The 12,293-nt window shown below is 49.7% G+C and overlaps 1 protein-coding gene across 2 annotated transcripts in view; it reads left to right on the top strand.

The window, feature by feature from the left end:
* LOC133358503 (nectin-1-like) overlaps nt 1–10,339 on the top strand; it is a 32,755-nt gene extending 22,416 nt beyond the window's left edge. Inside the window, exons 5-9 of one of the 2 annotated variants that reach the window (XM_061576857.1) lie at nt 863–1,041; nt 2,041–2,179; nt 3,282–3,315; nt 5,600–5,680; nt 7,195–10,339. In XM_061576857.1, the coding sequence (XP_061432841.1) occupies nt 863–1,041; nt 2,041–2,179; nt 3,282–3,315; nt 5,600–5,680; nt 7,195–7,326 (565 nt within the window). In that variant the 3' untranslated portion in view covers nt 7,327–10,339. The remainder of the gene's footprint in view (nt 1–862; nt 1,042–2,040; nt 2,180–3,281; nt 3,316–5,599; nt 5,681–7,194) is intronic. The other variant, XM_061576858.1, reaches the window with a different exon arrangement.
* The last annotated feature ends 1,954 nt before the right edge of the window (nt 10,340–12,293 follow it).

Below are 12,293 nucleotides of genomic sequence, written 5' to 3'. Positions count from 1 at the left end.
AATTCCAGCTCCTGAGAATCAAAATAATGTGTCTGTTCCACCGTCACGTGCTACGAACGTTGCATCCCAAGTGGCACGGCGGCTGGGGGAAGTGCTGCGCCCCTGACTGCGTGAGCGCCCAGAGGTCGTTCGAAGGAATCTTGGAGGTAGCTCTCCGACGTCCACTTCCGCGGATCGTTCTCTCACGCGATGGGGGTGGGGGGGGGGGTGCTGAAACTGCTCCGTGAGATTTGCGAACGGCTTCTTCATCTCACGCCGCGACGCCGGAGTTTGTTGACCTTCTTCGCACCTTCGATTGGCTACGTACGGTGGGAAAGAAGTTCAACATGTATACATAACATACGTGACAACATACATAACATACGTGACAACATACATAACATACGTGACAACATACATAACTTTCGATTTAAAGCTTTCGTTACTGCAGGGATTCATCTTCTTGGTTTTTTCGGTAAAGTCACGTAGAAGGGAAATAATAAAATAATAAAAATAAAACATAATATAATACAATTCTCACGACGTTACGGCCACAACGCAAGCAGCCGTCCTCAGGTGAAGAACATGTCTGTCGGAAAGACAGCGTCCGAAAGAACCAAGAAGAACATACATAACAACATACATAACATGTAACATACATACTAACATACGTAACAACATACATAACATACGTACAACATAATGCATACATAACATACGTAACATACAAGTACATACATAACATACGTAACATATATAAAATACGTTAAAACATTCATATGGGGTAAACCTGTGTGGGCGTGGAGGAGGGGGGGGGGGGGATTGAGCAGAATTTTTACAAAAAAGGTGTTTCTGATGTTATCGCTTCTGTTGTGTTTTGCAGGAATGGTACACATATGAATGGCTCTGACCACAGCACGCTGACTCTAGATCGTGCTGTGAGTAACTCCGGGATGTACCGGTGCATTGCTGTAAACGACGTGGGCACGGACTTTGGCGACATCGACGTCAACATCACCTATGCGCCCGCTCAGCCCACCACCGTGCCAACCACCATGCCAGGTAACTGGTCTAACACCGTTTGAGACGAGGCTCAAAAGAAAGCTGTCTCTGGTGTGGACCAATCAGTTTAAAAGACAAAGCATAAATTATCAGAGTATGTTTTTTTTTGCATTCTGACCACAACCATGGTGGTTAATACAGACATGATTCCTTGTAAAAAGGTTTCAGTTTGGCGTTTTAACATTTTAACACCTGTTTTGTTGCCAGAAAAAAGGGGAAAACCTATTCTCATATTTTGGTACTGGCAAAGGAGGTCCCATGATGTCACTGGGAACTCGTTCACTTGGCGAGTCGCGGACATCCAGCGATTGAATGATTAAAATTTGGATTCGATTTAATTGGGAACTCCACGTTGTCAATCTCCTGCTTGTATCTGAGTGTGCTTCGGCACCGGAATCGCAATCAAGACTCCCATCCTCAAGCCCGATCTCTTCAAGTGGAGTCGCGATGAAGTCTGATACTTACCATTATGTAGGTAACTCACTATTACAAACGTACTTGTTTATTTTACCACGTGTAAGGCCCCACTTAGCTACACAGCTCTATGTCAGAAGCGTCCTGGCCACGAATAATAGCTCAACGAAGTAGCTCATCATCGTCATGTGGAAATTTATAGCAGCCAAATCATATCAACGCTAGATGCTGATTCTCAATGTGGAGGGATAAACCGGAGGACCCTGAGAAAAAAATCCATATGACCACGGAGAGAGAGAGACACGCAAACTCCAAATATACAGGTAAAGTATCATCAGGATTTCATGTTGAAATTTATAGCAGTAAAACAATCTAAATAATCTGAATGCACGTTTCTAAATGTGGAGGGAAAAACCGGAGGTCCCGGAGAAAAAATCCACGCTACCACGGGGAGAGAGAGACATGCTAACTCCAAATATAACAACAGGCGTCAGGGCCGGGATCGAGCCCACAACCTCCTGTATTCCAGGCGAGGTTAGTTGACGTCTACCTAGCCAACCGTGGTGCCTCTTTTCCCCACTGCAGGCACAGGTTCCAGAGTAAACGGTGGACCAGGATCTCTCGTTTGGATAGGGGTCGGACTTGGAGTGCTGATCATCGTCATGGGCATCGCCGTCGGGGTCTGTGTCATCATGAAGAAGAGGATGAGGAAGAGCGCGAATGGGTGAGCACGAATGCTTGGCCTCTCTTGGGGGCCTGGGTTGAGCAAACCGTGATGTCAATAGAAGTGGACGCATTGGGGGCACACGTTGTGCAGCATTACACACCCGCTCCTCATAAAACAGTAAAAACAAATTTAAAATCGGTCTTTTGACTCCTGTCGCCAAGTTTGACGCAATTCGGTCTACTGAGACTAGTTAAAATAAGTAATATTCAAAAACAATTTAAGACATTTTTATGAAATCTACTAGTAATGGAAGAACTCCACGACTCCAGGAAGTGGCCCCGAAGCTTGCCACAACGTAAGGGACCGTTGTCAATTACAGCCAACGTCAGTTGACCGTGGACAATTATACCCAAGCCGAAACATAACATATGAAAACGAATGTTTAAAAATATGTATTTTTTATGATAGAATATAGTATTGTCATCAGTATGATATAAGTATACCAAGTTTGCAGTCGATACCACATTGGGAAGTGGGTTCAAATTGAGTTACAAGATTTGAGGATACAACAACGACAACAACAACGACAACAACAACAACAACAGACAGAGTGAGTTAAATTAAAGCGTGTAAAAAAAAAAGAGAGGTCAACATTGACCGTTTATTTGGGGTCCCGTTGAATCGAGGAACCGTCCCGACCAAGTGTAGGGCACGTGAACAAATTTTCCCCCCTTGGGAACACTGAGCCAGTCAATGGCCATCGTGGCGGGGGTTGCTATGCAGCAACAGGCCGTGTGCAAAGCTTCGCGTGTTGGAGCCGCTCGTTATGAACGATTCCGTCTTCCGACCGGCTACGGCGTCGCGGGAACCGATTTCGGCGCGCACCACCAACAACCCCGCAAGATTCCGTGACCGGGGGTTGCGAGGCATGGGAAAAGAAATTAATATTGCACGAAATCTCGTTATATTTATTAGATTATATATTATTTCCAATGTATTCTCATCTTTTTTATTAATGATTATTTTATATACCGTGCATTGCCGATGTACCGCCTAACTCGTTCAAATACATTTGAGGGCCTTCACTCGACTGGACGCTAACATGCACGCTTCTTTCCTGCATATTGTGTGCCCACCCCCTCTTTGTTTTCGCCTGCAGGCTGGGCGACGTCCAATTATCGCGAAACACGGAGGTGAGTTTTTCTCGCTGAGCCATCGCGGGAGATTCCGCTTGAGCCGAACGCAACCCAGCGTATGGGCACGGTCGTGCGCAGGCACGCGTGACGCCTCTGTTGCCAATCCACTGCTGGATGAGGGGGCCCCCTCCCCGCCCTGTGCTGTGTGGTTCGTTGAGGGGGTGGGGTGAGGTCTGTTTGTCCTTACTTCGCCACGTTGAACAGTGTGGGGTTGGTGAAGGTGGGGAGCATGGAAGCGTCAGGTCGATTTCCGAACACGGCTAATGTTGTCGTGGCGACTGGTATCCAAACCGGTCCTCCGCGTTTCCTAACCCCTTCACCGAAGCGCCATGGGGGGAGGCAAGATGTTAACTACCTCGCCTGGTCTACAGGAGGTCGTGGGCTCGATCCAACGTTGGCTAGGAGATGTTAACTACCTCGCCTGGTACACAGGAGGTCGTGGGCTAGATCTCACGGTGGCTAGGAGATGTTAACTACCTCGCCTGGTATACAGGAGGTCGTGGGTTCGGTCCCAACCCTGACGCCTGCTGTATATTTGGAGTTTGCGTGTCTCTCGCTCTCTCATCATCATCACGGTGGCTAGGAGATGTTAACTACCTTGCCAGGTCTACAGGAGGTCGTGGGTTCGATCCCGAACCCTGACGCCTGCTGCTGTATATTTGGAGTTTGCGTGTCTCTCTCTCTTCCCGTGGTCGCGTGGATTTTTATCTCCGGGTCCTCCGTTTTTTCCCCTCCTCATTTAGAATCGACGTCACGCATTGAGAGTATTTGGCTGCTACTATAAATTTCCACACGATGATACGCCACTTAGTTGAGCTATTATTTGCGATAGCCAAGTCGCTTTGATAAAGAAGCTAATAGCTCAGTGGGTAAAATAAAAAAAATAAACTGTTTAAGTTTAGACCAGCGAGGTGAAGTCCAGTCAAACAGCCAAGCGTGCCGAAAACAGCGAGGGAGAAGGTGGCCTTCATCCAGAAGTGGATTGACAAAGTGCTTCTAATAATTGTTTTGATTCGAACATATGAATCAATACTAATAACCACCATTCGCCACTAAATGACAGTGACGTCACCACAATGTTTGTGCCAGGCTAGGTGCACTTTGAGGCCACGTGAATTGCGAAGGCTCGCTGCTGGCAGAAAGTCAAGGGACCGACCCAGATGCCATGGGTTAGCTGACCGTGATGACTGGTAGATGCACCAGCTGTACCCCCCCTACGGAACCAAATCGCTGCATTTTAGCCGCACGGTGCTCCACTCGTTGTTGTGAGCGTCGCTCCTCCGCCCTCCGTTGTTGTTGGAGGAAGACTGCCTCCAACTGCCCAGTAGCGCCCTTCACGAGCTTCCTCCATATGAATTACAAAGACAAAGATCCCCCATTTAGCCCGAACAGACTGTAGGGGCAAGTGTTGTTAGTGAGCACCTATGAAGGCTGGCATGACACACAAGGAGATGGGTGGCCAGCACCCAGCTGCCTTTGTCTCCCCAGTGGCGATGTTTACACATCACACCAAGTACTAATTTGAGGCTGAGTAGTTCTAGGGGAGGCCCAGGACTGCTCCAGATAATCGTCACCGGTGTTGGCCTTGAGCAGAAATCGAACTTGGTCACCGTGGTCGTAGCGCAGCATAGCGCTAACCGCTCCACCACCGCCTCCCACAACGAATCGCACGCACAAATGCACTCGACTTGCAATCCAGAGGTCGCCGGTTCGATTTGACCTCCCCGGTGCAGCAGCTGAAAAAACAAGGGGAGGGAGGGGGTGAAACTTTCTCAAATCGGTCACCGTCTTTGCCCACCCAACATGATGAGTGACCTCACCGCGGTCGGCCGATCGGCAGGTCGTGTGGGGTGGGGGCACAGCATGCGTGTGGCGTAACCCGGCACTTCTTCCAAGACGGTCTGGCCAAGGAGTGGAAGAGTAGGCCAAAATTTCCCTCGGAGAGGGCTCCCTACAGCTCACCGCTGCTGCCTAGCGAAAGCCCCATCTGCCGGCCGGTGGCGTGAGCAAGCGACTGCAGGGCTGCGCCCTTACCGAGCCTATTAACCCTTCGCACAAAGTGTAAACGTTGCTTTGAAACGTCCCTGCTTCTGCCAAATGCTTTATCTGTTGCTTTTCTCCTTGCCCCCCCGCCTCACCCCCCCCCCCGTGTCCTTCCCCCCCCCCCACGTGCTCCCCCCCCCCCACGTGCTTACCCCCCCCCCCACGTGCTCCCCCCCCCCCACGTGCTTCCCCCCCACGTGCTTCCCCCCCCCCCTCCCGCTGCCGTCTTGTCTTTCAGAACAAGCCGCTGGCAGCGGCATCGCTTAGCGCTCACTGTTATGACGTCGTGACGCCCGCGGCCTCTTGCGCCAAGAAGCTGGTGGGTCGTGGCAGAGAAGAGCCTCTCACCCCGAAGCTACGGGTCCAGTCGCGCACCCTGCTCGGCACGCAACTGCAGAGCATCGGAAGCGAGAATCCTTTACATGGTTTAGACCGCAAGGAGAGGAAATCCGATGAGCTGCGAAGCTCTTTATGTCGTTCGCAGGTGTCCAGTAAGGATGGGGGGGGGGGGGGGGGTCGGCAGGTTTTAACGAACTATATGAATAAAGCGACAGGGGTGCACATTAGAGAAAAGGTGAGCGAGTCGCTCACAAACAAATAAGTAACGATAGATTCGTAGCGACGCCTTTCATCACCATGTGAGCACATTTGCCAACTCCGCAGCGGTGGCTAGGAGATGTTGACTACCTCGCCTGGTATGCAGGAGGTCGTGGGTTGGATTGCGACCCTGACTCCTGCTTTATTATATTGGGAGTTTGCGTGTCTCTTTGTCCCCGTAGTCGCGTGGATTTTTCTCCGGGCCCTCCAGTTTTTCCCTCCACATTTAGAATCAACGTCACGGGTTTAGTTGTATTTGGCTGATGCGATACATTTCCACGTGATGATGATGAGTCACTTCGTTGAGCTATCATTTGTGGCCAGGTCGCTTCTGAAAAAGAAGTGAATAGCTCAGTGGGCCTTACCTGGTAAAATAAAAAGTGTATTTTTACTCTGCACTCCTATCGTGTTTTTTTGTATTGTTGTAACTTTCTGACCCTGTGTCCCTACTGGACATCTGTGAAAAAAGAGCTTTAATAAACACATTCCTGCGGAGGGAGCTGGTAGGAACGTTGGGTTGCTCGGTCAATGGCCTGCAGGGTCAACGGCGGCGTGGTGTATTCCCCAAATATGGCCGACTGTGAGGGCGGGCACAAGCCGGCGTGAGTAGGTTAAACATTGAGTTTTATAAGGGCACCACGGAGTGACCAGCCCCACCCCTCCCACCCCCCACCCAGCCACACCCTCCCCACCCAGCCCCTTCCCACCCTCCCCACCCAGCCCCTCCCCACCCTCCCTACCCAGCCCCTCCCCACCCTCCCCTCCCCACACAGCCCCACCCTCCCCACCCAGCCCCTCCCCACCCTCCCCTCCCCATCCAGCCCCTCCCTCTCCACCCAGCCCCTCCCTGCACGACGGACACAATAATCCCCTGTGGGCTGGTGTAACCAGGAGGTTCCTACCAGCAATATTTTGATTCTGTGGCGATAACTCAAGATAGAGCCCATGCGATATAGCGTCGCCAGTTCGATTCCATTTCCCGGTACTGCAGTTAAGGCCATGCAAGGTAACTTTTCGTTTTCTGGTTAACAACACTTGCCCCAAAAGTCTATTAAGCCTATACGGGGTAGCTTCGTCTTTTTGTTTGCTGGTTAACAGCATTTTCTGCAAACGTCTGTTAAGGCTATACGGGTTAACTTTGGCTTTATGTTTGCTGGTTAAAATCACTTGCCACAAAAGTCTATTCAGGCTACACGGGGTAACTTTGTCTTTGTGTGTGTGTGCGTGAGTGCGCAGACCGTGGAGACAGAAATCACTTACGCCGAGTTGGACCGGACAGCCCTGCATCGCGGTCAGAGACCGGCCCAGCATCAGCCTCAAGTCCAGCAGGACAGCACCATCTATGCTCACATCGTGCACGGACGCTGACCAAGCGCGTGCGTGTGCGTGCGTGTGTGCGTGCGCGTGCGTGGAGGGTCTTTGTCTTTGTATGTACAGCAGACTCTCGATTATCCATGCTAATGACGGGGAGGACGGCCACGAGAATTCAAAATCGCGGATAATCCAACAATATAACTTTTTTCCGCGGATCTCTATGCCAAAACCCACTAATATAGTGGTATAAATTATGTTGAAGCTAATAAAATTTAGTTTTTTTACGAACAAAACTAAAATTTGTAGTAAAGAATCGACCGATCGATGCACGTGCTCAAGCGAAAACACTTTTCTGCTCCCGCAAAGCAGAATACTCGGCCCACTGAGTGGACAGCAGAGCCACAGCCAATCAACATCAATCAAGCCCTGCCCGCTGTCGTAGACATATGCAACGACTGTACCGTAGAGGCAATCGCGTGGATTTCGGATTAACCGGAGCGCCTACAGGCAGAGGGTTTTGATTCTTTACCCGTACCTGTACCCGGCCGCACCAGGGTCGCAAACGGGTACCCGTACCCGGCCAGGTACAGGTACCCGTACGCTACCCGTACCCTACCCGAAATGAGTGACAAATTGTTACTCACCGGTGACTCACGGCCTACCCGTACCCGGCCGCACCAGGGTCGCAAACGGGTACCCATACCCGGCCAGGTACGGGTAGCCGGGTATCGGGTAGGGTACGGGTATCGGGTACCCGGTTGCGACCTCTGCCTACAGGTGACCCCCGACTCATGACGGCTCGACTTGCGACCCCGCACCCCACCCAGCCTTTGTTATAGTCAGTGAGACCCCCACAGTAACAACCAAAACTCGTATCGACGCCCGCCTAACGACTGCGACGACGCCGAGTCGATTGGCAACGAGCCTGTGCACGTTATGCGTGGACTCCTCGTGTCGTGTATAAGTAGTGTAGTGTATAGCGCGCATGTCATGCGCAGACTCGTCGCCTGATGACGCTGCTTTGCTCTTCCGCCGTATGTGTATGCACAGTGTAGCCCGTAAGTCTGCAGCTGCGCCTAGAGCAGGGGTGGGGAAGCTCTTTTCTGCCAAGGGCCATTTGGATATTTATAACATCATTCGCAGGCAATACAAAATTATCAACTTAAAAATTAGACTGTTATATTTGGTCAAACATTTAATTAACTCATCCCTAATGTGATGGCTGGAACTGCTTTGGTGAGGCGTGTGATGTTAGCTGGTATTGATGATGTTGCTACTCGCAGCTGCTTTTCCAGGATTGCTCCTAGATTTATTGAATTTCGAGTCCCTCCTGCGGTTGCCTTGGCAGGGCAGGCAGACCAATATATGGCCCGCGGGCTGGACGTTCCCCACCCCTGGCCTAGAGTGACCACAGTGGCGTCTCTCTTTTTAAATTTTCTTCAGATTTCGAAATATTTTAACCTTTGGCTACTACGTCTGAGAAGAGGAAATTTGGTGCACATGCAGAAAAGTACTTACGAAGTTTGAAATGTGTTTGTTTTTACTTAAATGTTTGTAAAAGTGATGTTGTTACAATGTTTTTTAGGGTTATTTTCATTTATTTTCGCGGTCAATTTTGGGTATTGTTACAGCATATAACGGGTTTCCAGGAATGGAACCCCAATGTATAACATTGCGTTTTGTGCGGGATATGGATTCGACTCACGACGGCTCTCGACTTGCGACCGGTCGTCCATGAACCGATTAGGTCCGTAGGTGCAGGGGTCGTCTGTATTTGTTCAGTTTAAGCACGTGACTTGCAGTACACATGTCCAAGAATAACAATGTATAACTGTTTTTATATTATTATTAATGTGGGCTGAAGGGAAAGTCCATGAGTTATTAATTTACGTCAAAATCTCGGATGCACGGTTAATCCGCAAATCGGATAAACCGCATGTGGATAATCGAGAGTCTACTGTGTATGTGTTTGTGTGCTGGCTGAAAGCACTTGTCCCAACAGCCTGAGTTTTCTACACAGGGAGATCTTTGTATTCTGTCTTTGGGTATATACTGTATATGTCTCTGTGTGCTTATGGGAAGCAGTGGCGCTTAGCGCACTGCATTATGATCAATAACAGTGGTGAATATTTCAACTGCTCTGGGGCCTCCCATAGGTCAACTCATCCTTAAATGAGTACCCTGTGCAGTGTGTAGTAAACATCAGCACTGGGGAGATAAAGGCGGCAGGGCATGGTGGTACTGGCCACCTACCTCCCACTCCCCCCCCCCCGTGTGCTGTGCCAGCCTTCATCGGTGGCACTCGGTAACTGCTTTAAGGGGGTTCTTTGTCTTTGTGTGGTAGCTGACAGCACTTTCTCCGACAGCCTGTGCATGCTACATGGGACGTATGCATGTATATTGAACTTTTCATCGTACGCAGCCAACCGTGCAAATCGGAGGTGCAGGCTCTCACTGCACAGAACTTGCTACTGTAATCTATCGGGTGAAATGAAGGGTCTTTGTGTGTACAACACTGTGTAGTGCGTGGAGTGGTGGCATGGTGAAAAGATAACGGTGCTGTGATGCACATCAGTGACATTGCAACATTGGGTTATGGGCCTCCCCTATATCGCCACGACCCTGTACGACGAGTATCTGGTACATTGTGTACACCCGACCACTGGAATCGACTTACCCTGTACATTAAGCAGTCGCTCTCCTTAACCTACCTTCCGTGCCTCTCTCCAAACCTCAACTCTTCCTCCAGTGCCCAATCCCCTTCCTCGCCCCCTCCACTCCGTCGCGTTCCTCCCATATCGCACCTTTCGTGAGCCACCACGTGTGCCGCCTCTGTTACGGTCGCTGACTGCTCTGCCCTTGCACTGCGCCTTGAGCGAAGTTGCACGCTATAAATCATCAATCTATATATAAAAGGGAAATTTGTGAATATGTGTGTCTGTTCGAAATGTTTAGCATACTTCCCGACATGCAACAAACTTGAAATTTGCCATGTGGGTACTTTCCAGACTGTACACCATGCACAAATAGACTTTTGAAAAGAAAAATGGGGGGGGGGGGGGGGGGGGCGCAATAATGCATATATTTTGCACGGCAAGTGAGCTGTGACGTCACATCTGTCATGTCACCCGCGCATGCGGAAGCGTCACGCAGTGTGCCTGCTGACGTCACACACCCCCCCACCCAACCCTCCGCGAGTAAAGTGCCAAACAAATGTGTTGCAGGTCTAAGGCGTTCTTCGCGCAGCGTTGCTTTATTATTTCAGTCGTTTACTGCCGTACGCAGCCTGAAAGTTGTGTCTGCAGCAAGCGCGTTTATGTCTTCCTATGGACGCGCGCGCGTGTGTGGGGGGAGCGGTAGTGTAGTGGTTAGCGCGCTGCGCTACGAACCCGGCGACCCGAGTTCGATTCCCGCTCACGGCCACCACCGGTGACGATTATTTGAACCGGTCCTGGGCCTCCCCTAGGTCGACTCAGCCTCAAACGAGTAACTGGTGTGGTGTGTGAACATCGCCACTGGGGAGACAAAGGCGGCCGGGCGTGGTGAATCCAAGTCCCGGGCGAAGCCGGGTAGTAAAGCTAGTATAGAATAAGATAAGATAACATGAGCATGGGTAGCTAGGGACGCGTGGTTGCTGTGGCCACACTACCTCTTCCCCAGCGCTGTGGCGTGTTTGCAATAGGTGATCGCTAACAGCACTGTGGTTCACGCATCTCAAATCGTCATGAGCTTCCGAGGTGGTCAGGCACGTTCCCGAGTGATTACGTCAAATTTTGTCATCGTTTTGCATATTTTTTGCAGTGTTCTACGCTGGATTGTTGGGTCTTAAAGAGATGTAAATGTTGTATTGCGAAGTGCGTTTCTAATGCTGTATATTTTTGACGTTGACCGTTGCATTTTACCACCGGTGATGCACAAAACAAGTTGTTTCACATTTTGAAAGTGGCTTCTTTTTAATATTTTAGGGGCGCAGCAGTTTTCCCCCAGGTTATGCTTATACAAAATTGAATTTCTAACTTCAGCAGAGCATTTTTATATATATAGAAAAAAAATTAAACTAACATTTTTCACAATTTTTGAAGTGTTATGTATTTTTTGGGGGGGGGGGGGGGGCGGGGGAATTCAATTCTGGGAAATATTTTCGTGGAATTTTTTTCTTAAGATTGTTTTCTTTCTTTACGTTAGAATTATTATAAGGGCTTTATTAATTTCTGCTCTATAGCTATACACGATTTGTTTTGGGATTGTATCGCTACTGATGTTTAGTCGGTGCTCTGTCCACGTGCTCGGAGCCTCTCAAAGAACTGATTTGGTTCCTGAAAGAAGCTTCCCACAAGAGGAGTGAATCTTCGGGATATTCTAACAAATAAAAAAAAGATATAAACAAAATATTCACAAACGTGCATTTATTTCTGTTAAATCGGACTCTTTGTTCGATCAAGAACTCGGCAACTGGTGAGCCACAGCTCAAAGTCCCAAGGACATTAGCCTGAACCGGTGAGGACCTGAACTAGTGAGTGCCTGAACGGGTGAAGGAAAGTCCCCGGTTCACAGAGCCTGAATCGGTGATGACTTGAACTAGTGAGTGTCTGAACGGGTTAAGGAAAGTCCCTGGTACATCGGCCTGAACAAGTGAGTGCCTGAACTGGTGAATGCCTGAACGGGTCGACAACAAGCGGCTCCTGATGTGCCTGCAACGCTCTAAGGACCTGCAGCTTCATGACGTTATTTATGAAGGACCACCAACGTCTCCTATTCACCACACAGTGCATTGAGCTGCTTTTACATCGAATTAGAAAAAAATGCTATAGTTTTTTGGTTGCCGACCCCTGACCTCCACAGATAAGGGGCCGTCCATAAATTATGTCACGCGATTTTGGACGAATTTTGACCCCCCTCCCTCGTCACACGGCGTCACAAAAAGTCAGAGCCCCCCTCAAACATGACGTCACAAAGCTCTGCCCCCCCCAGGTGTGTGACGTCATTTATGGACGGCCCCTAAGTGCCTGAACGGACGAGGC

This window comes from Lethenteron reissneri, chromosome 62, assembly GCF_015708825.2.
Source record: "Lethenteron reissneri isolate LAM-NWPU_2019-01 chromosome 62, ASM1570882v1, whole genome shotgun sequence".
In the NCBI taxonomy this organism is placed as follows: domain Eukaryota; kingdom Metazoa; phylum Chordata; class Hyperoartia; order Petromyzontiformes; family Petromyzontidae; genus Lethenteron; species Lethenteron reissneri.
This window is presented reverse-complemented; position numbering and strand designations above follow the sequence as displayed.